General features: G+C 49.1%; 1 protein-coding gene across 3 annotated transcripts in view; it reads left to right on the top strand.

Moving 5' to 3' along the window:
* LOC144096599 (ABC transporter G family member 23-like) overlaps positions 1-24634 on the top strand; it is a 90617-nt gene that overhangs the window by 6896 nt on the left and 59087 nt on the right. For all 3 annotated transcript variants that reach the window (XR_013306784.1, XM_077629407.1, XM_077629406.1), the window contains exons 2-6: positions 9213-9335; positions 11104-11257; positions 11680-11834; positions 15749-15950; positions 17326-17424. Coding sequence is in view for 2 of the 3 variants with exons in the window: in XM_077629407.1 (XP_077485533.1) it covers positions 9213-9335; positions 11104-11257; positions 11680-11834; positions 15749-15950; positions 17326-17424 (733 nt within the window). In the remaining variant the exon portion in view is untranslated. The remainder of the gene's footprint in view (positions 1-9212; positions 9336-11103; positions 11258-11679; positions 11835-15748; positions 15951-17325; positions 17425-24634) is intronic.

Genomic DNA, 24634 nt, shown 5'->3' with positions numbered 1-24634 from the left:
ATGATGCTTCAGCGTACACTTTTCTCTGCCAGTGTCAACTTTGAATCTAAAATCTGTAAAACATCATCTGGAATTTCATGCGTCAATTTTATCTCGTCTCTGTCTCCGTTCGTACGTGTGCGCTCGTACGCGGTCTGCAATGTCGCCCATGAGTCTGTGCTTTTCCCCATCAGATTTGATGTCTGTTTAGTGAAGAGTGTATTTATTTTGAATGAGTGGGCATGGCGGAAGATTTTCAGTGCCCACCATGTTCTCATTCCTGCCTTCCTCAAGACGTCGCTGGTTAACCTGTTTGCCAGCGCAACAGAAATACGTATTACACCATAATAATTATATTGCTACTTACCCCTTATGTAGTACTCCTTGTGTGGATGTCTTTAAAGGGTCATATTGTGATGTCATGGGATATGGCTGTCCTAGAAGCTTTAAGGTCGACAGACGCAAGTTCTGAGAGGTCGCTGTCATGTTTAAAACCTCACTAAACGGGTGAAAACATTTTTCTGCGGTTCTGACTAAGTATGGCCAGGTCAAGTATCCACTCTAGAGACCCGATGTGTGTTCAACAACTCAAGCGCTAGCACTGTATTTGGGGAACACGAGGACAGGCACAAAGACAGATATCTGTCTTTGATTTACCTCTTCTACCTCATTTCCTCCAAATTCAGCGCGTACCCTTCGCACAACTAGCTGCCAGCCTCCGTTACTCGGATGCTCAAACGCATCATCCGCACTCACGTGACGCATGCCGTGCGCGCCACGCAGTCGCCAGTCCCGCCACCGCGTACTGGCCAGCCGTGCTTTAAGAACCCGGTCTCCGTAGTCCGTGTACCGTGTATACGCTGCGATTTAATCGGGCGTCGCCGACGTGTATGTGACGTGTTACTCTCTGGTTGGTGCCTACTGAGCGTTGGATCATGTTCGCGGTTCTAAAGCCAAATTCCTTACTTGCCACATTGAGCGAAAACCCGCCTGTGTGTGTGTGATAACTCGATTTCCTCATGCAGACGGTCGGCGCATCCGAATGCAACCTGATGTGGCGCCTGGTGGGGTAGGGGGGCGCGGTACGGCGGCGACTGCGTTCACGAAGATAGCGCGGCGTCGCGGCTTAGAGAAAGAATTGCAAGCTGCATCGCATCGGGTTACATCACGCCGCAGCACGCGGAGCAGAAGGGGTGCAGCGGCGCCGCGGCGGCTGCTTCGAACAGCCTTGTAGAGGTAGGACGTTGACGGCTGCGTGGCGACGCGATTCCTCTGCGCCGCAGTCAGCGGCGACTGCGTTCACGAACTGTGAGCGGGCGGGCTTTTGCCTTCTCACACGTAAGCGGTCTTAACTGCCCCTGCCGACTTTTTATGAAGAAATGGCCGCGTGCAATACGTCTCGTACAATGACAGTTTAATTGACGCCCCATACAAGGGTTGCGCAACGATTCAAGAGTGAGCACTCCCAGGGCGGCCGCCATTGCAGAAGAGGTGACGGAACCTGAGAAGTCGTTCTCTTTGCATGGCTAACTCAAATAAATGTGGCACAAAAGAAAACAAAGCCAGAACAAAGGAAAACGCGCTGTGACATATATCACCAAGCATAAAATGTCACAAATTTGTTGTGTAGATTGCAATGACACTACATGTTGCACTGAAACGTCACGCGAATGTAAAATATTATCAAATAATGTTATACGTTGTTTCGCAAACGTTAACATTAAAATCGAACATTATGGTAATGCTGCGTTTTAAACGCTACTATAATATTCATATCAAAGGTATAAAACATCATTACAAATATATTCCGATCATTCTTTCCGCAATTTTTCCCACGGTTTGTAAGCCAATGATTTTTTTCAACCAGGAAAATTTTGCAGTTGAATACGTTGGCGACTGCTGTAAATCGTATATACACAGACCCAACTTTCATAAGAAGACATCGCTTATTACCAGTTCCCCTATATCACTTTCGGGACCGGGCGCGTACATTGTACGTTGATTTGCTTTAATTACTTGCCCTCATTGTAGAGCTCAAGCGTCGCCCTGGCTCCTTGCAAAGTGTTGATTCAACTTGAGTACTCTCACAATTGCCAGGTCTGGTTTTGCAGGGTTACGTTGAGATTTTATCACAAGTTGCATATGAGTTCCTTAAGTGCTTATTTAGGTTAAAAAGGTTATTGTGGCGTTTATTTGTAGCGTTTCAGAAACGTCAGAAGAAAGGCAAGTAAGAATATTACTTAACGTCCGATTAGAACAAAAAATAACACTGTAGTAACGTTTTAGTGCTACGTGGGTTTTCTGGCGGTCGCGCCAGTTTACGCCGCTATTTCTTCATGATTTATACCCGATAACCATGTGCGACAGTTCACCACCAGGGAGTTCGCACTTTCATCTTTAATGACCTAATCGGGGTACTGCCTCTCCGAGCCCCAGCAAAGCCACATATTCTTACACCGCAGGGCCAGATTAAGAAAAATGGGGGCCCTGGGCTAATGCGCATGCAGGCCCCCTTTCCCTATACTGTCCCCCCCCCCCCCCCCCCCCTGTCGCCTGCTACGCTACTGGAAAATATGCCATGTTTTATTTTAATTCCACCAAATTAAAAACAACGAAGCGCGATCAAAGGGATTACTATTATTGTTAATATCATACGGAAAACAACAACACTTGCTTGAAACGCATGCTGCTGTAAACACCAACACGTATGTTCACTTTGTGATTAATCTGCATTCTGTTTTCAGCAAAAGTTAGGCTTCAAGGCAAAGTTTAGTGCACTCAAGACGAACAAGAACGTAGAAAAGACAACACAGCTCAGATGTCGATCCCTCTGAAGCCAGGCTTTGTTTGCATCACTAAGTTTAATCCCGTGAGGAGACGCATGGTTGTATCCAAAACATTCTTTATCAAAATTCAAGCATCAGACTGCAGTAATCGTTATAAACGTTACTCTATAAATATGCAATAGTTATATACAATACTTATGGCAATACAAACACCATAAAATTGCACTAGAATACAGATGAAAATTACCAACTGTAATTACAAAACATTATTTGAAAATGTTTTCGCTAAAAGTAAGTCAAGCAAGGACAACACCAAATAAAAGTGGCACTATCAAGAACAACAAAAATACAGTTCTTTATAAGCACGCTAAATGTCACAAGAACAACAAACAAGAGACGAACAACGAAGATTTGCATATCTTGAATTACACTGCTCAGCATTTCATTGGCAACGTGGAGTCTGGGAGGCTACACAACGAACTTATTGGAGCTATAAATGTATAGCGCAGACAGTCCTCTTTTAAAATGGCATCTTTCACGCCTTCGCTTTGGCGAAATCAGATATAGTCTGTTCGCAGTATAGATCGCGGAGGAGGTCACCTTCAATGAACATGATAGCAAGCGAGTTCACCCAAGAAGGCTCGAACGAAGGCGATTTTTTATCAGCGACAACTTGGAAAACGATCGCTCGGTCTCGCAGTTTGCCACGGGTATGCAAAAGTACATTCGCAAAGCAATAGTAAGGTTCGGAAACACATCAATAAGCATTCTTTCGTGCAGAAACTTCATTATTCCCAGGGGACTCGTGTCCTGGCACACAGAGTTGTGCAGAAAGTGCGCAAAGTGAAGGATTTGAGTGGAAAATGCTGGCTCGAAATGAATTATTAGGTTTTCACCAACTTCGCAGCCTGCTGTGCCAGAGAGGCCTCGCTCCCAACTTCTCTCATCAATTTTAAAAATCCGAACCTTTCGCAGAGTTCAGTGTAGGTAGCCTTTCGCACTCGCAAAGCAGAGCCTAGACTGCCAAGTAACACGGACAGTTGAGCGAGTTGGTACATATTTTAAAACTTTCGAAAGCGCTGCTACGGGGGACACCAAGAGAAAGAAGACGAAGGAGAACACAATGATTCAACACAGTTAATTGTTTTGTCATTCTGAGGGTAGGCGCATGCGCTGCTGGCTGCCTTGTGTGAGCTATTTAACCTTATGTGTTTTTTTAAATAAACTTCAGTCGATAGTAGCGCTTGTCCTTCGTTTTTATTTCTGTTGGTGTCCCCCGTAGCAGCGCTTTCGAAAGTTTTCAAAAGACTGCAAAGTGCAACACTGCAGGTCTCTACGATAAACTTTTTTCCACCCTGTAGCGCACTATCGCTTTTTCCGTCCGGGTGCTTACTCAAAACGATGCGTTTGCCCTCATCCTGATAACATTGATTGGTACTTCGCGTGCGTGCTCTCTTTTCGAAGGTATCAGGTAGAGGTCGCAAAGAATTAACAAAACTTTCTAGAGAGCTCAGCATGTCTACAGCAGTTGAAATGTCTAGGCCTGGTTTCTGAAGTGCTACACGCGTTTTGTGAAAGCGCTCCAAAATTTCACTCCAGAAAATCGCAATGAATGCAGTCTCCAGTTTTGTCATTTTCTTGAAGAAAAAGTGCGCTTAGTTCTTAGTGTCACCTTTTTCTTCCTCGTTCTTTGATATAGCTTCAAGGTAACACAAGACTGCATTGAAATTTTTCAGAATGGCCTTACATTATTTAGCGTGTCTTGTCCACCTGGTCTCAGAGAGACTTTTCAAAGCAAGCTGCTGTCCAGTTCCGCCCATGCTGTCCAAAAGATACCTCCATCGCTTAGGTGAGGCAGCAAAGAACACACACAGTCTCTGAATTACAGTGAAAAATTTGACTGCCTCAAGGCAACTCTCAACGCTACACGTGCCAACTAAGTTCAGTGAATGACCAGCACACGGGACGTAGACTGCCAATTCGTTCAGGTGTTTGATTTGAGCTTGCAGGCCTCTGTATTTTCGTCACATATAACTCGAATAATCATAAGCTTGGCCCCTACAATCTTCAAAGAAGATTCCATTGGTCGTCAAGAGAGACACCATGGTATCGAAAAGATACAAGCCGGTATGCGATTCGATTGGAACAAACCCAAGAAATCGTTCGTACACGTTCCCATTTAAATAGTATCGTAAAACAACTGACAGCTGATCAACGTGTGTAAGGTGTGGAGTCGAATCAACAATCACAGAGAAGTATTTTGCGCGTTTCACTTCGTCAACAGGACGTTCCTTGACAGCCTTTGCCATAAGCTCGATAAATTGATCACAAATGGTTTTGACGATGGGTGACCTTTTCCTTTGTTCCCTTAGCGTTTGATGTGTTCCTCTATAAAGGGATCAAACTTGGCAATGGCCTCAAGCACTCCCATATAATTGCCATTTATCGGTGAACCAAAAATCTCCTCACTGCCCCTAAACGCTAAGTTGCGTCAGCTAGAAGCTTAACTACAACGACTACGCGCTTCAACACCTCTGTGCAGTAAGCAATTTCAGTGACAAGATGCTTAACCAGCTCCTTGTCAATTGTGCTGCTCAAGTTATAGCGGGCGAGCCATGCTGCCGCGCAGTTCCGGTGCTCGATGCCATTTTCATGTGCGCAAACCTTTTCTTCGGCTCTTTTCCAATCAGAAAAGCCGTGCGTGGTGAAAGCACTGGGGTTGCTTGAAATCGAAAATAGTTTGCGCATGAAACAGTAAATGGAGCTTTTGGACTCTGAGTACATTAACCAGTGTCGCTTGTACGCCTCCCCAATAACAGCTTCTCGCATGAAAAGATTAGGTGGCATATAGCGTATCTAAGTTTTGTATTGCCTTTCGGAAGACGAAAAATATCCTGCCCGATTTTAAAATACAATGGCCCTTTCTCAAGGCATACACTCGGAAAGCTGTCATTAATAACGTCAGGCCACTTAGCAGGGTCACTTCGGAGAATCTCGCAACGTACCTCTTGCTGCGGGGGTGTCTGTACTTCTCTGTTGTCGCAACTAGAAGCCGTCTCATTCGTCCTCTCGAGGCACACTTTGTGGGTGGGAACATGATTCCAGTCATCATCACCAGCCTTACTACACCCACTGCAGGGCAAAGGCCTCTCCCATGTCTCTCCAATTAACCCTATCCTTTGCCAGCTGCATCCACCCTTTGCCTGCAAACTTCTTAATCTCATCCGCCCACCTAACCTTCTGCCGCCCCCTGCTCCGCTTACTTTCTCTTGGAATCCACTCCGTTACTCTAAAGGACCAGCGGTTATCTTGCCTTCGCATTACATGCCCTGCCCAAGCCCATTTCTTTCTCTTGATTTCTACTAGGATGTCATCAACCCGTGTTTGCTCCCTCACCCACTCTGCCCGCTTCTGATCTCTTAACGTTACACCTATCATTTTTCTTTCCATGGCTCGCTGCGTTGTCCTTAACTTAAGCTGAACTCTTTTCGTTAGCCTCCACGTTTCTGCCCCGTAGGTGAGTACCGGTAAGATTATGCTGTTGTACACTTTGTTGTAACATGATTATTTGAAGCCAACTTAACAGGAAACAAGTGAGTCGGTCCTTGGAGTGTTGTTTCCTGGCGCTCGTCAGTAGAAGGAGGCTCATCGGGGAGGTTTGGCACCTGTTGATCAGCAGTAGTAGAAATCGGGTGTGGCGGACCGGACACCTGGAGCTCTGTGGCAGGGGCCCGGCCGAGCAGCATAGACGTTGCTGACTCAGGAACAGGACCGGGCTCGGTAAGCGTCGGTTGCTCAGAAATATGGACGACCGAGGTTGGCACCGTTTTCACAGGATCCAGACAACCAAGATGAGTCAAATCTTGCTTCTTGCCAGGAAACCGTGGTGATGGAGTTGGCAAGTCCTCCACAGAAGCACAGTCGGAACTATAGGGAGTTTGAAACGGACTCTGGGTAGAGCGATCATACTGCTCCGCGAAAGCTGCATTCAGTAGATACTTTATCATCTTTGGTAGCTTCTTTTCACATCTTTGGTAGCTTCTTTTCACGCTCTTCTCTTTCTAACTTCGCCTTTCGTTTAGACGCACCACTTTGATGCTTCCGACCGAGCATTTTCGCATGAATGGATGCTAATTGTTCACCGCACCGGGCACTTCGTCAGTCCGACGCGACCGCCGGCCGAACGGTGGCCGTCCCGATGACTGCCGCACGCTACCTGGATGGTCCGTGGCTGGCCGAGAGTGGTGCGTCCCCCGGGAGCGCCTCAGCGGGCGGGCTTATGCAAGCTTAACCGGTGGCTCGGGGCTGAATCGCAGCCCGCGATCAACTTCCTTTCATAGGCGCGCGCCGCGTCTGTCTGTTACTAGCGCCAAAGCAGGCGTTCACATACGCATAGAGTTCCTTGTACAAATTCCCTCCTTCTCCGTACAAACTCACTCCTTCTCCCATTCCGGTCTCGTATTCCTATTGGCTAGGAGCAATCGTCTGTTCTGGGAGGTTCTCGATTTTTCTTTCGCCCCGTCGACGCCGAGCGCGATAACGAAGAGGAGAGGGCGACTCCTAGCGCGGGCGAAATTACGCACCCTTCGTCGCCTTTGAGTCATCTTTTTCTACTCCTTTCAGGAAAGTTCGGCGGCCAGACTGACCTATTATTTTCTGTCGAGCGCGCGCGAGGGTGCGCAGCCACTAGGCAGGAATGAGCCCTGGAGACAGGTCTTTGTGTCCAGCTCTCCAACTTCCCCCTTCACTCTTCCACAACCCTAGCCCGAACAGTGAACATTCCATGCCCCACGGCACGCAGACAAAAGCACGTGTGACGTCTTCTTTCTTTTTCTGCCTAGACTGTGCCATCAGACTCATCATTATCTGCTATCGGACTCATCCTCCCCCGCCCAACTTACCATCACGGTAAAGAAAAGTCGAATTGAAGGCACTGTTGGGTACTGCAGCACATCCTTTCTATGAGAAGGACAGCGGCGGAACTATTTGAGAGGTGGAGGGTGGCGTGGTGGTGACGAGGGGCAAGGGAGATTTAGGTCATCATCCCACATTACATGTTTTAGTGTTTACCCCTTGCCCTTCCTCTCCAGACAGCACTGGACAGACGGACTGACAGGAAACCACGAAAACTCTTTGAAGCAAACGCACCCCGCTTCGTAAGAAAGAGGGCCCCGCCGGGGTGGCGGGGATTCCTGTTTTTGCAGCTCAACAAGCTTTCTCCAAATGATCAGGCTAAACGCATGCTATTACATTAGTCGGGGGCCCCGTCTGCTCGTTCTCGTTTTCTCGCTTCATACATGTCGGCCGAAGTTCCGTTGTCCATGGTTCCTTATACTAAGCAGGTTAGAATAAATGGGCTCCCTTCTCCTACTGTCCGAGGTGAGGCCCTGGGCTGCAGCCCCCTTAGCCCCCTCCCCCCTCCCCCCCACCCTTAATCCAGCGCTGTTCTTACACCGTGAGCAAAGCAAAATGAACGCGCCGCCGACGGCGCTTCATCGGGTTCTCCAGCCACACCGGCACTTGCAGCAACGGCCGGGCGCATTCCCGTCGCCTCACGTGGCCACATATGCCGCCGCCGTCCGATGTGTTGCAAGCTGTACTCAGAGCTCTTGGAGAGCGTTAGTGCGACACGTTGCATATTTGACTCCAGTAAAAAAAAAGAAAAACTTTCTGTCCAGTGCCTCAAACGACACCGGACACCTCCTGTCGAGCCGCAATTGAAACATGGGCACCTCAAATTTGGGGCGCACTTGACTGGATAGCCCTAGCAGACAACCCTATTCCCAGGCGTGATACGGATATAGGGCCATTAGCGAGTGGTCCTTTGCAGTCAACCTACACCCTGCTGTCGGGCTCACTGAGCCCGACTCGACGGTCACTTTGCTCGAACCGCCGCCATTTACATGAGCTCGACAGGGGAATTTCAGCCCGATTGGTCGACTCGACCCAACGTTGTCGAGTTCATGTAAGCGCCCAGTATGGCAGCGAACACACGAGACGAGAAGCAGTTATCACGCGTCTCTATCCGTTTCATGCTTCGTACTACAGTCGCGACCACCAGTTAGGCTGTCATTTTTTGTTCGTGTTGGCGGTCTGTAGCTGTGTAGCGCGGTGGCGACATTTCTCGACGCTTTGTTCAAGCGAAGCGCTATCATTGTCCCTATCGAAAAGCGGACAACAGCGGCTGTACCTACCATTTACGCCAGTTGTAAGATGGATTACAATACCCTGGGACCAAGCGGTTAAGAGAGCAGAGCCATAGATAAGTCGTTTATCATGATGTCAGCTAGCCTTGACTTTCCAAGATGTCGTTGCTAGCGCTGCGGCAGCTGCATTTTCTATGTCGCTAACACCTAGCTGTATATAGCAAGCGTGCTCGTGGAGCTGACTTACGAAGCAGCGATTCCGCTCGTTTACCCTCAATCTTCACCGGTATGGTCCTCGCAGTCCTCCTGCGGCCTCGACGAAGCCGTTGTCTGCCGTGACGGTGCGCGACCTGAGGTTGACGTACAGCCGCAGACTACCGCCTGTCATCGACGGAGTCAACATGACCGTCCCCGTGGGCAGCATGTGAGTGTGCTGGCGCCATTCTTTGCTGCGCTCAGCGTTCGTCCCACCATGGCTGAGCGGAGCGGTATCGGGCGTTGTTGGGGAGAAAAATGGCTGATGACGACAATGCTTTCACTGATGAACCTTGTCGAAAATCCCCCGTTTTGAGAATGACCGCATGGAAATTGGTACTTGATCGAGTGCACCCGCCGTTTCATAGTCCATAGGGGCTGTAAAGGCCCTGACGGAAGGAGCGGCAGTTGAATACGCGAGAAGAAAAAAAACACTGAGATAACGTCGAGCAAGTATTTTGCAGGCATCTAGAGCACGTTCCGAGGTTAACGAGGGTAACGTTTGCTGTTAGTTGGACCAGAAGCCATGGAGTCTAGAATAGCTATTTTGATTTCCGACGCCGGATCTCTCGCTAGAATGACTGTGAAGGGTGAAGGGTGAGCGCCACATCTGTGGACAGGAAGCATTTGGAAGGATCTAAAAAAACAAAAACGCATATTGTCATGGTGGAATCGCCCGAAGCACGTTTTCAGCCATCTTGTTTCGGTCACCAAGCTACTGGCGCAGTTTCACATACAATCCATTATGGCTTGACACGCCTAAGCGCCTTCCTTCCTCTTACGCTCTAAGAACGGGTGCTCTTAGAAAATATAGACCGGCTGCTGTGCTCTCTCTATAGTTTGGTTTGGTTTATGGGGGTTTAACGTCCCAAATTGCGTCACACTAGGAGGGACGCCGTAGTGAAAGTCTCCGGAAATCTCGACCACCTGGGGTTCTTTGATGTGCACTGACATCGCACAGTTCACGGGCCTCTAGAATTTCGCCTCCATCGAAATTCGACCGCCGCGGCCGGGATCGAACCCGCGTCTTTCGGGTCAACAGCCGAGTGGCATAACCACTGAGCCACCGTGGCGGCTCTTTCTACAGTTCGATACAACTTGAGTCTGCAGTGAAACTCCGCCCACATTCAGGACCGTCATGCAAAATTCCTCCGCGACAAGAAGGTAGTCCATTGGTAAAACTTTCCTTGATACCGAAATAAGAAGCTAACCACAAGAAAAAATGATAAAGTCTAGAATTTTGATGCCTGGCTTGTTTAATATATAGTCAAACAAGCCGATTTCGTTTACTGTTGTGATCGGCCAGCATGGTATTAAAGGCCGCCGCGGACCGGGCCCGAGTGTTACGAACTGATATTTTTCAATATTGTATCCTATTATAGCAATTGTTTACTCCGCGCAGACTGTTAAGGAGGGAAACATCTCTTTCGCAGAGAGTAAAGCTACCCAATGATGAAAGCAAGCTTTCGTCCTTGTCGTCTTTGAGCTGATTTTTCAAACAAGCATCCACTCCTACTCGCCCAGTTCAACTTCCTCGTAATGTTTACTTTCTTTCCTTGTACTACGCAGCGGAGCCTGGGACCCGCATCTCTCATTTAATACCCCCACCCTCTCGCCAACCGCCGCCAGAAAAAAAAAGTCGTAATAGAAGGAATATATCCGTTCCTGCAGAGGGTGTGCACTGCACTCTTTCTTGGCAAGAGTGTGGCGATCTGAGACAAGCGTATGCTCCACCAAAAGGCGTTCCCAGCATTCATTTACTTCTAAGAGTGCAAAGCTCCCCTCCCTCTCTTGAACACGCCATAGACATGAAAATATCGCGCATGCGCAACACCCCCTCATTTTCTCTTTGGAAGTCGCCGTCTTCTTGTACTTCGTGGCTTGCTATAGCACACGTTAAGAGCAGAGAGAGTTGCGTAACAGAGCGTGCATTGCAGCTACGGCCTTCTGGGCGCGAGCGGGTGCGGCAAGACGTCGCTGCTCAAGTGTCTGGTGGGGCTGTCGAAGCCGGACTCGGGCAGCGTGCTCATCTTCGGCCAGCGGCTGCACCAGGGCCTGGTGCCCGGACCGGGCGTCGGCTTCATGCCGCAGGTACACTGGCACGACACTGAACGCAGCCAGGCCTCTCTGTGACGCCTCCAAAGGATCGAAGGGAACACTGTAGTCATATGCCTTTGTAGGGAAGCCACCGAAATCACTCATGAGAACGCTCGAGTAAACGTGAAAAGCTGCTTAGTTCTGAAATAACGCTGCAGTCCCTGCATGACGTACATTTGCATAGCCGGAGGTAACGTCTGCACATTGTCACCCACTGCGCTAGCGGGAAGACACAAGTGTTGATGATAGAAGTCACAAGCTGTAAGAGTGACAAACAAGAAACGCTGGTTATGGGTCATTCGGCTAGCGTAAGGGAACCCGTGCAGTGGAGGCGTCATTAACAGTGTGGCACTCAACCGTCAAGTCTCGCTCGATCCTCAGTACTGTGGCGGACGCGAACGCTCATCACATCGCAGGAACTGGCTCTGCACCCGGACTTCACGGTGGCCGAGAACATGTACTTCTTCGGCCAGCTGCGTGGGATGCCCATAGAGAAGATCTATGAGCGCATCTCGTTCCTCTGCACCTTCTTCCAGCTCCTACCCGCAGACCGGTTCGTCGATCACCTCAGGTACGCGTACACGGATGATGATGACGGATTTTTTTTTTATGGCGCAAGGATATCTATGGCCAAAGAGCGCCATGGCACAAGGTATTTTCGACTTCTCAATGTGGGGTCGAAGACCCATTTCCCAACCATTTCACCCTAAATAAGCCGAGCACCAGACCAGGGGAAAGCTTGTACCCATTGTATCACCGGTGGGTACTCGGCAGCACTGGGGTTCGAACCTGCACCTCTCGCATGCGAGGCGGATACTCAGACCACTTGGCCACCGCTGCGGTATTGTACACGGATGCTCAACGCACACATTCGCACTCCGGCTGCTCGAAGTCTAGCAAGAGTACACTGCCGGCAGCGGCGACAGGGAAAACCTGGTTCAACCGCACACGTCCAACCTTAGATGTCGACTTATCAGGTGGTTATTTAGTTTATACTGCGCAAGGGGGAGCTGCACTCCAAGATTCTGAGACTGAGTTCATTGGTTTAATACTGCAGTGAGTTCTTTGGCATATTTTGTCGTTATGCTTTTTTTTCGGAAACGAAATGGCCTTTTTCTCAGAGAATTGTCCTTTACGCCGAGGGAGTGAAGAAAAAACAATTAGGATGGCTTAAATATGCACCAACTAGCTCAGTTGTCGGTTCTTCTGTAAGAACTCTACCCCGATTCACAAAACATACGAGTAACGTCTATCTCTGTTAAGCAGATAATTTTATCCTACTGTGTACCAGAAAGCAAAAAAAAGTACTCCTCAGCTCTGAAAAGGTGAGAACGAGAGTTCATCTCACCTTCTAGCAATTTCGATCGCTGACGATGCACAACGAACCCTGCTGCAATACCCACAAGCACACACTTTGGGCCGCATATTTTTGAAAAAGGCTGTAAGCTTACGACGTGAAGTTTAGACATCCCGCTGAAGCTTCTTTAGGTTGCCCATACGAACCGCACTACGAGTTTGCTCTGTTCGTAGTGCGGGAATGTACTCTGGTACATCCAATTTCTCTGCGGCCAGCAATTTGGATGTCGACGTAAGGGTTACCTGTCACCAGAAAGAAATAGTGCGTTTTTCGCTAGATGTCCTTAAGAAACATTTCTGAGAACCTTGTAGAGTGCTGTAAAAATCCTGCAAAGGAAATTTGTACGGCTCATCACTAGTCTGTCCACGCTTCAGTGGCCTGGTTCTGGTGCCTCATTCCACTTCTTCAGCAGAGCGAGGACTTTCTCTCCTAGGAGAGGGAACATCTTGTATACGAGATACTTCTCAGAGTGAAGCGTCTTCATAACCTCAAGTAACGATGAGCAGATGTCTCGCGCAAAAAGGCCATTATCCCAGCGTTTTGCGAATATTTTGTTTTTAGACAAGTGATTTGAGCCTTTGGCCCCTCTCTCTGAAGGTGTAAGTGCTCTTGAGAAAAGGCATATATAGAAGTTAATGATTCACGACTTGTGTACGAGCCTGATGGGAAACCATCATGGGCGGCTTACCGTGAAGAGGTTCTTTTGTTCGAAACATAAGAACTGGTAGAGAGCGTAGAACTGAACGCCGTAGGTTTTGGCAGCTCTTATGAGAGTCGAGTTTCGGTATTCTCCTGCAAGATGGATAATCATTCTACCCATGAGCTCTGCCGAATCCGGGCTTTCTTAGCACCGTGGTCGGCGCCCTGCGCTTAGATGATCGGCCATGCCTATGCGCTATTTCAAGCAGGAAACGAATGCTCGAAACTGCACAAGAACAAACTCTTGCGGCTGTATTGTAGTCGTTTTTGCTTCGAAATATCGGTCGTACTATACTGAGTTCCTACTCAGCATTTCTGCACTTTGGAACGGAAACTAGTGGGAAAGCTGCTCAGCAAAAACGGTCCTCCATTTGCTTCAGCATGCCCAGAAACCGGCGTTTTTCCGGTTTAACCGATTCCGTAGTTTTTTAGAGGCGGATGTTTATCGGCCTTTCTCGGTTAAAACCGGAAAGTATACACGGTCTAGTAATAACGAATCATGAAGAAAAAAAATGTTGAGAGAAACAGTTTTTGACTAAGGGGCTAAGTAGAAATTACACAAGTCAAGAAACTTCCCAGTGCATTATCCTAGTAGGAAATACCCTTAATATAATGTGGTGCAGGCTTCAGCACCTAGCGGTCCATAAGGAGCGTGACGTCGTCTCATGGTGTCATGGTTTACCACCTCCTATAGCACAGTATACCGAGGTATGCGGCAGACGTGTGCGGAGCGAGGGTTAGCGAGTGGAGGCTGATGCGCTTGGTAAACTCTAACGCGTACATCCCCTGGCACTGGTCAGCGGTGTCTTGGTCTCTGGCACCAGAAATCATTTTCGCACGCTCAGCAGGGGCATGCCGCGCGGCATTCGGCGTTAAGAGTGACGCACGTGAGACAGTCAAACGAATGTCTGACGGCAATGAATTCGTGGACGGGCTATAGTAGACGCTCAGGTTACTTGTAGCTTGCTTTTGGGTCCCCTGTCTCGTCTTCACCAGCCCTTCCTCCACCACTGAACTTACAAATGCGTCTTCGACTTCTCGGCTACTGAGCCGGAGTACCCGGATTCGAACCCGGCCGTAGCGGCCGCTTTTCAATGCAGGCGAAACGCCAAAGGCGCTCGTGTACTGGAAGATTAGAAAGCTTTACCACAGCCGGACAGCCGCCCGGTAAATACGGCAACGCGCTGCCGTTGCTACCGTTTCCAGGTTGCCTAGCAACATTTGCCGTACGGTAGCAGTTGCCGTAGGTGCCGTGTTTACCGTACGCTGGGGCTAAACTCTCTTTAAAAAATCCCTACGGTGTTTGAAGTTATTTCGGAGGCCTCCACCACAACACGTCTTTTTTGTAGCGATAGCTACATTACAGTAGCATTTCGAGCCTTCAGCGTGGCGGCGCCGCCACGCTGTCACGTGGTGCGGAGCAGCTGCCGGCGGCGCGGCGCCGTGGCTGATCACGTGGTTCGTGTCACCTGGTTGATCACGTGACCAGCCACGTGGTGCGGAGCAGCTGCTGCTGCCGCCGGCGCGGCACTCCGGCGAAACCGAGCTGCCACAGCTGTGCGCATGCGCCGTGTCAAATGGGACGAACATGCAGAAGGAACGTTCAGCGAAACAGAGCTTCGAAAGACTGACTAGGCAGTTCAACTGAGCAAGTTCCACTCGGCCAGCTGTAGCTATCGCGTCACTCCAGGTTTAACCAGAGCTAAACCACCGCCAATTTTTTTCTCTCTTTCTTTTTGACGCCAAGATTCCTTCCTTTCCTCACGGCGCGGATGAGATGTTCACCGGGGAGCGAGACCGTTACTGCTCCTTTTATTTTCTCAAAAACGATATTTTTAGGATAAAATACCTTTCTCGTTCCGCGCCCAGGGGAAGGATCGCGAAGCATGACTCCTCGCAATGCAGCCGCCACCCTTAGAACCCAACCAGCGCTAAGCGAAGTGATTCAAGCGGAGTCACAGAGCTTTTTCGACTCTCTCTGAGCAGATGAGGTCCACGGCAGTCGGTAGGAACAGCAAAAAATGTCTCGGGCAGACGCCACAAACTCCACACGGTCAAGAAGAAAGGGTTGGCACCTTGGAAAAGCCAGGACACCTTCGTCATCAGCAGAGTTGTGATCGGGGCGCATTAGCCATTTTTTTACAATATCAGTTATTTCTGCTCATAAATCGTCATTTCCTTCAACCGTTTACGAGTTGATGAATTTAGGTTATGCCTTATTTATTTTTCCTACAACTGAGGAAATAGCAGGTCCTATAGCATTCAGTTGCTTGGATGGTTAGCAGGCAAAGAAGCCGTCGCGAAACGGGTCCGAAAAGAAAGGAAGGCATACAGCATGGACAGCCACGTCCTTTCAGTCTCTGTTGCTGTGGGCCCTTTGCTCCCGGCGCTCCACGCCCACATCGCTTCGGCCCGTATACTATATGCAGCGGCGGCCAGCAGCGGCGGGTGTCCCTGGCGGTGGCGCTGATCCACGAGCCGCCCTTCCTTATCCTGGACGAGCCCACGGTGGGGCTGGACCCGCTGCTGCGCGAGGCCATCTGGCGCTACTTCCTGGTGCTCTCGCACGAGATGCACACCACGCTGCTCGTCACCACGCACTTCATCGAGGAGATCGCCGACGCCGCCCTGGTATACACACACGCTGCACTGAATGGATTCTGAGCTGGAGGCAGAATCTGGCCGAGGAAGAAGACGCACGCGGCGGGGCTGAATAGGGGCTTAAACTCGCTCAGAAAAGTGGAGAACTGGACCAGCCGGTACATGGTCGCACATAATGTAATCGGCGAAAGGAGGCACAAACAAAGCTCTTCAGCAATGGAACTGCAAATGCCGCGAGATCGCGTTCCGAACGTGCAAAGCTCGTGAAATGCCGTACCGTTTGAAGTACAACGATATAGCTGTACCGCCCCCCTCCCCTCCTCTCAAAATGCGAATTATGGGATGTATATGCATGTTTGTAATCAGTGCTGAGAGGTTTGTCTGTGATATTCTCTGTACTCAAGCGCTGTCGTGTGCTTCTCTGTGTTTGCGTCCCTTCCGCTGGTTTTACTGTGTTTGGGGGAAGTAAACTAAACTGCTAGAACAGCCGGTACGTCGGTGACTCCTAAACGAGCCATTAGAAGTCATACGAGGGCAAGGTGCTGGGGGTCTGCGTCCGTTGCTTTCTCGCCCTGCGCCTGCATGGTTCCCGCTGGGCCCTTTGAGGGATGTAATGCTAGAACACGACTCCAGGACAGCGCAGCTTTCGTTTGCAGACAGGTGAGCAGACTTTTGTATTCGCTTCCGAACAAAGAATGGACAAGGCATTTGACTCATCAGGCAATGAAGACGGAGTGAAACGCGATTAAAGAGAATAACGGCGCAATTTTACTCCGGCCACAGTCAATATCATATTGCGAGGATAAATGACGCCATGGTACGTCCTCATGGCCCGAGGTGCTGTCCTCGAGCGTCGGACAGCTGAGACCACCCTGTGACCCATTTGGGACATGAAGGCTGTCACCTGCACACTGGACGTATTTTAATAAAACGCGGAAAGTATGAGTCATTACTGCTGTTAAAATAGTAGTGTGTTACTTCCTATGGGTGTAGCCATTGGGCTGTTTGGAACATTCTCGTTACCATAGCGTTACGTTGCTTGGAACTACACAAACACGAACACAGGTGAGGAAAGGCAGACACTGGGCTGTTCTACCAACTCAATAATTTATCAAACCTCTGCGGTGGCCGCCGGTTTATTCAGCTGTCCCTAAAAGTGTACCCGTCACGGAGGAAAGGTCAACTGTGCAAGTGGCGGATTCTCAGCGTGCGGCCACCTAAACACGAGCTGAGACAGTGCGGAGCTCGATACCTGTTAGGTGCCATTGCGCATGTGCAGAAGATTAGGTGGTGACTTTTCGCATGCGTGTACCTTGGCTACGCGCACGTAGTCCGCCGTCCTTGCAGCAAGGTCGGCCTGCTCGCGGTGCATCGGAGCTCACAAGGGGTGGCGATGCCTTTGCAGGTGGGCGTGATGAAGAACGGCAAGATCTGGTGTGAACAGCCGCCCAGTGAGCTCATGGAGACCTACGGCTCAGTGACCTTGGCCGACTCCTATCTCAAGGTGGGCGACGGGGCGAACCTTGATTCCAGTGCGAATTTCGCTTTCACCGCCACGGGTAGTGCCGATTCTTTGTCGTCATCTCCGAATGAGAAGCCCGCTGAATCCCATTGCCGACAGAGGCTGTACGTTATTTGCATAACAGGACATCTATCCTCCCGCAAACCTTGCAAAGAAGCAAGGCCCGGGATCTAAAAACGTTTGCGAGGCCCCACCACCATTGGCTTAATCACTCACCCACTCATTCACTCACTCGCACAGGATTTTTAATATTTTGCGTTTGTGTTATAGTTGATCATGCACTTCATTTTTAGCGCACAATTCATTAGTCCTATTCGGGTTACACCTTCCCCCATCCGTGCTTCGTTCGCAAAACACCGACAGGCTAAAACAACTGCCGCGTCCATCACGGCATGAATAATCGACGTATACCTTTGAAAACGTCCCATCGAATGCTTTCTAACGGCGTAAGTTCTATGGGCCCATCGTGAATAATTTTACGTCTATGGGCCGCTGCGTCTTCGGTACACTTGGTCACACGTATGGCAACCCCTTCTGGTTTCAACATAAACAAAAGCAAAAAACTAACACATAGCTCTATTTTCAAATGATTGAACCGTTGCGGTTTCACCGATATGTAAAAGCAGAGGCCCGGTGTAACCATTTTGCGCACTTTTGCATGCGCTTCCAGACACCCTTAGAGCGTGTGGGGGTAGCGGTCTCGGTCACGTAGGAGATGCCCTCGACTCAGCGTGGCAAGCTCTGCCAGAGACCAGCTACCAAGTGACAAGGGGGTTGGTTGTTTGTTGCCCAGCTTTCGCCGGTCGCAAGCCAGAGAATGGGTCCGAGCCAAAGGTTCACAAAACAAAACAAAGTTTATACAGCTAAGAGACGATACAGAGGATTTCACAATCACATACAAAATGATTTACAAATACAATGCAACTCATGCAAAGTAACAACCGAGAGAATTACAATACAACAAAATCTTTGCACCTACAGTGCACTAACACGGAAAGAGACAAACAAGCACATTTTGTTCACCGGGCACTGCGACAGTCCGACGACTTGAGGAGCACGATGGGGCCGATCCGCAGACTGGCGCACGTAGCCTCGCTGGTCCGTGGCTGGGCGAGTGGTGTTCTCCCGGGAGTCGAGCGGGCGCGCTTCTCGGAAGCTTAAACGGCGGCTCGGGCTAACAGACAGCGGTTGAAGCCGGTCATTTATAGGTGCTGTCCGCGTCTGTTCTTCGCGCCAAGGCAGGCACGCACATACACACAGTTTTAACTGCACAAGCTCCTCCTCCTCGCACCGGGTGCGCGACCCCATTGGTCGTGCGCGGAGACAGCCTTCGAGAACTTTCTGGGTCCTTCCGGTGCGAAGACGCCGGCACGAGAGCGAAGGGGAGAGGGTATCACTTTAGCGCGGTCAAGGTCACGCCCTCTCCGTCGACGATGAGTGGAAACTACTCAGACATTCTAGAGCAATCGACGCCGCGCGTGACCATGTTTACTTTGGCGCCGCGCCGGCGAGCTGAGTGGAAAGGGCAGCTGCACGCACAAAGTAACGTGCTCTCCGGGGAAATTCCCCCGCTCTTTTTGTTTCATTTTACCCCGCACGAGCGCGATTGCTTACGCGCAGTACCATTTTTTTTTTCGAATATGCGCCGAATTTTGTGACACACGGTGAAAAGAGCGGTAATAAAGCTGGTGTTTTTTAAAGCCGACGCAAGGCTACGAACACTCAGCCGATTCCAGTGATCTACGCAGTTATCTACGCAGCCGTACGTTGGTTTCAGGCTCCATTGCACGTCTCACTCGTTGCTCTGTACGCGGTGCGTCCCGCCGGGGTGGCTTGGTGGTTCTTGCGTTTGGCTGTTGAGGCCAAGGGCTCGAGATCGGATCATGGCTGCGGCAGCCGCATTTTGGTGGAGGCAAAAGGCACCCATGGGCTTCGCGATGTTGGTGCACATTAACACCGTGAAGGTTGAAATTACACCGGAGCCATCCACTACGGCGTCCCTCATAACTCATGTGCATATGTGGGACGTTAAAGCCCGCACAAAACCCTTCCTGGGTAGAAAGTGGTCTAGTCAATGAGAAACAAGGCGGTTGAGTGGAATTGTGCTTCAATGACGGTGAAATGAACAGGAGTGCGGGGAGGAAGTTGCAAAAGACTCGACCGCGAGGTGAACTGACCGATTCTGCACTACCAATGCTCATGAAGTCCTCTTGGGGGTCAGCGTAAAGTCACATCCGCAAACTGATACGAGCAAGTTGCTACAGCATTTGCATGTAACTTCAGTGATTGCTTTCATGCTTTCACTCCACTGAATTTGTTTACTCTAAGTGTGAGCTTCACACACGCGAGAATTTTTCTAGCGGGTGAAGGTGTGTGGAGGTGGGTGGTAGGGTGATGAGTGGCGCTTTTGGAGGCTGGAGGTGGGTGTTGGGTGGTACTTCTAGAGGGCAACCGGCTTTGCCACTGCTTCTTTCAATTCGATTTCGCTGTCGCTGTTAAACCGAAAAGCTGGTTTAAAGAGCCTACCCACATCGGAAGTTGAGTCACGTCACAGGTGCAGCTGGCCCCGCCGTTCCGCGCGTCCTGCGCGCCGTTGTACGATCGTTTCGGAGCGCCTTCCGCCTCGTCCGCTTCGCGAGCGGTCGGCCAGTTTTCGGCCGCCAGGCGGACGTGAGGCGGAAAGGTGTTGTACGATCACTTTGGCGCTTGCGAGCGAGGCGGATGGTCCCAGCATTCCGATTGGCGCGCCCGGCAGTGCCTGTCGTCTAATCACGTGCGGCGGTACAGGCATGCATGCTTGTAGAAAAACACGCAGATATCTTGCAGTAGGGATAGCCCGTATTAATTGCGGCGTAATCGAGACATCCGTTCCGTCAACGCTTTTTTTTTTGCCGCAGGATTTTCGTCGAAGGTACAATCGTGGTCGGCTGTGATATGTGTGGGAAACGACATGTAGACCATTTATATCCAAGACACCAAAAAATATCGCGATCGCGAACTCTTCCTCGTTTGATCGCGATATTTTCACAACGGTCGACGATTTGCGAAAATAACAGAAGGCTGCCCCCTCTGAAAGTTAGGCAACCCTCAGGATTTCAGAACAACGACGCAATTCTTATTGCGAATTCTCCATATATATGGTCAGGTCACAGTACAGGCTGCTATCAACCGACCGTAATTATAACCGGGATAATCACGTTTTTCAAATAGTTCAGACTACATACTTAATATTTTAGTCAGTTATCCAAATTGCACACTGCAGTGTTAATGCACTGCTGACAGAGAAAAAAATAATGGCACTTGCAGCCTTTCCTAAGGGGCCTGTCACACTAGTTCGACACGACAACGATGATCGGCCGACCGGGTCGGCACACCGTGTCTGTGGCAGACCAACCTGTCACACTAGGCCGACAACGACACCAACGCGTCCGACGACCAGATGTCTTCGTAGTGTGACGTGCTTTGACGCCCGTGACGCCGACAAACTCAGACTGCCGACCGTATCGACGCGAGATCGGTCGCCGAGCTAAAACATTCACCAGACACGAACACGATTCCGCTCTAGTGCTGTTTGTTTAAGTTCATAACAAGCTCTGGGATAGATGAATGTTCAAAAAGTATCATTACTGAGGATCGTTGGCCAATGCGAAGGTGCTGGTTGATGTGATAACTACGATACAAGGAAATTTCAGCCGCCAGCTGCTGCTGAAGGCGTCGCGGAAATCGAGCATAACTTTTTTTATTATGGGACAGGTTGGCAGTAAAGGGGTGACTAGAGAAGTTTCTTTATTACGGCGCTGGCTAGTTCCAAAGCGCCCTGAGCTGCGGCATCGATGCGAAACCAGCTAGGCTTAGCGACGAGCACGGCAGCCGGGAAGCAGCGCAGTTCGTCGCACTGGAGCTGCCGCAGGCGGCGTCGTTGACGAAAGCGCGGCTGTTTTGCAGGCATGCTGTCGTTGCTCGAATATAGCAGGCGGCCTTTCTGATAGCATGGCTGTTTTGTCTTTTTTGGTGCGAACGTGAAGTAAACCGAGCCTGCTCGCCGGCAGGCCAGCCTGGATACCGTACGCCGCCGTAATAAAAATCAGCTTAAGATTGTTTTTGACGTAAGCAATAAACGCTCAGACAGAGAAATGTGCCAAATGTATCATTCCTGAGGATCGTTGATCAACACCGAGTTGCTGGTAAAAGCAACAACTCTGATAGGAGCAAAATTTCTCGCCAGAATCGCCTCGCAAGCTGCCGCTGGCCCGCCGTTGCGGTCCGGCTCGCATTTCGTCCGCAGCGGTCCGCTGGCTCCGCAGCCGAAGGTGTCGCGAAAATTGACCATAACTTTAGTTTATGGTAAGATTATACTGCTAACAGGAAAGCGATATTAAGAGATATTATAGCGCAGGCTACTCGCGAAGCGGCGTGTGCTGCGCCAGGCAGCAGCGCAGTTCGTCGCCTGGCGCGACCGCAGTCGGTGCCGTTGCCGAAATCTCGCTACTAGCGCAAGCATGCTTTGTCGCTGCTCGTGTATAGCAGGCGGTCTTTCTGATAATATTTCTATTTTGTCTTTTATGGTGCGAACTTCAACACCAAGCCAAGCAGTAATCAGACCAGACCGCTGCGAGTGGCAAAGCGTACGCTTTGAGCTCGAGTGCTTGAGTCGAGCGGCGCAGCGATGCTTGCTGCTCCGTGTGTCCCTGCTTGCAGTGGGGCTACAATTCGCAAGCAGCGACCGGTGCAGCGCGCCGGCCGAGTTTTCGCACATGGGTCGCCTGCTTTTTAGTTCTATCGTCACACTGCTGAGTGTTTCTTATCAGCACCTCTGAAAACCGCGGATTGCTCTGTGCTCCATGGTGTCGTGGGTATAGCAGTAGTTTCGCATTCCAGAGGTTCCTAGTTCGAATCCGCTTGGTCGGGAATTTTTTCTTCTTTTTATTATTTTAGTTTTAAATAATCTCTCCTGCCTTGTTTACCCGCAAGCGACTGGATTTATTTTTCGAGCCATGCCTTTCTGACCCAGCAATAAGTGCCGCTCAGTACTGGGCTGCACTCAATATAGGTTCATATAATCACGAGTGTTAAGAGTTTGTTTTACTATGGTGAGATTTATTTAAAACAGTTAAAAATGAAGCGTCCAGGCCCATGAATTTCGCATAGCAGGAAATGACAAGAGTGAGAACGAGAAAGGGCCAAGTCGGCGGGAGGTCTCGCACGTTGTCTCGCTGGTGTGACATGGGAATTGGCGAACCATCGGCCAACTGTCGTCTTGTGGGAGACGTGGCGCCGACGCCGACAGTCGACCGACTGTTTTCGTCGGCGCAGTGTGACATAGAGCCAGACATCACGACGACATGGTTTTGGCAGACCGAATCGGCCGGCTGTTGGCCTGTCTTTTGCACAGTTGTCATTTTAATATGTAAACAAACCCCCCACCCCCAACTACGTATACAGCCAGCTCACTGCTAATGCAAAAGACATGCTTATCTGTTCAATATATAAGTTGTGTGTGTCTGAATTGTGTATGCATTAAAAATTCACATTTTAGCACACTGCAGTCAAACACAAATGCACATAAGAAATTATGACTTTTCCAGTTGTTTGGAACAGGTAAAATCAGTTCTAATTAAAGCAGTTCTACATTTTACAGAACAGTGACAATGTAACAATAGTGACTTATTTTTGTTCTTTTTCAGTCTATTATTAAATCCAAAATAGAAATAGCACTGTGTGGCTGCAAAGGGGCTTAGACATGCATCACTTGGTTGTAGTGCAAGGCGCTTTGTTCTCCACAGAGACAGCGGGCCATCAGGTAGTCCTTTAGCACATCTTCATGAGCTGATATTGCCGTTGCACAAGTCAGACTACAGAATTGAAAACAAGTATGGAAAGATCTGCAGAAGGCCATGTCATTGTGGCCATGTACAAAATAAGCTGGCATATACTTTGTTCAACTCCAAAGCATTCTCAAATGTCGCTGTGAGTGGAAAACAATATGGGTGCCTTTGTATTGCATAAAAGTCTACACATGTCTTTCTATTACTATAAACATAATGAGATGTGGGAGCCAGTAAAGTGGATTACAGGTAGAGGAAATGCAAGAACCGATTTGGAGGGCTTACATTGCAATGGCTCCTGGCTTAGGCTGGGAAAGAATACTTTGTACAGTCAGGGAAACAGGATACTATGACCCTATAATCTGCTTATCTCGCGCAAACACCAACATCTCAAGAAGAATTTGTAAACTTGGATTTCCAGGATGAGGTCTATGATGTTGCACAATAAAATGAAATAAAAACTGAGCCATTTAAGTATGTGACAGGCATATATGCGTATGTTCTCTGATACAACTTTTAAGCAATGTTTAAGAGTTATTTTCACTCATTAGTAAAATATAGACTGATTGAATGTAAAGGTGATCAGTTCACAATCTAGCTAGCAAAAGTGAGCATTGCTCACTGTTAACTGATGTTTATACAACTCAACATGTGTTGAATTTTAAAAAGAGTGTGCTATTAGTTGCTGACTGTCAACATTTTCAGCAAAATATATCTATTTCACTGCAAGTCTGGTTTTGAAAGAATGAAATTAATTGAGGCATCGATAGGCATCAGAAACTTGGAAAAGACCAGTTTGAAGTTAGGCCGAAGAAAGCCGAAAAAAAAACAGAAAAGCAGTGATGACTTTTGTCTTTACTGGTGTCTCTTTGCTGCAAATTGAAGTTGACGGCTTTTGTGTTCAAGATGAACCAACAGCCCTGTTAACACTATCCTGAATATATAAAAGTCACATGCATAAACATGCATTCGTAGCATTCTCACTGAGCCATGTTATGAAGGCGGTGTGTTGCTTAGCTGAAGAGACTATAAGAGAGAAACCAAGAAAAATCTGACCTAGACAGGCACAATAATGCATGCGTAGCTTTTGATTGCACACGTTCAGTTGGCTAGACCTAGCTTTTGAACAGTGTGCAAGTAAGCGTAAATGCAACTGTATGCCGTCCAACAAAAGTATTGTGTAAATGTGCCCCAATATTACTTGAAATAGATTGTGAGGAAAGTTCTTACGCGTAAGAGAACATTGCATTGGCTTGCCGAGCTGAGCAAGCGACTAAGCACTTCATTAGAACAATTTATTTTAACATTTATTATACCTAAATAGTACTAAATGACAATACTTGAGTGGTCAGCTTTGTGTAGAAGTA

This window comes from Amblyomma americanum, chromosome 7 (assembly GCF_052857255.1).
Source record: "Amblyomma americanum isolate KBUSLIRL-KWMA chromosome 7, ASM5285725v1, whole genome shotgun sequence".
Classification (NCBI taxonomy): Eukaryota; Metazoa; Arthropoda; class Arachnida; order Ixodida; family Ixodidae; genus Amblyomma; species Amblyomma americanum.
The sequence above is the reverse complement of the archived record's forward strand: the minus strand, read 5'-3'. Positions and strand labels throughout refer to the sequence as shown.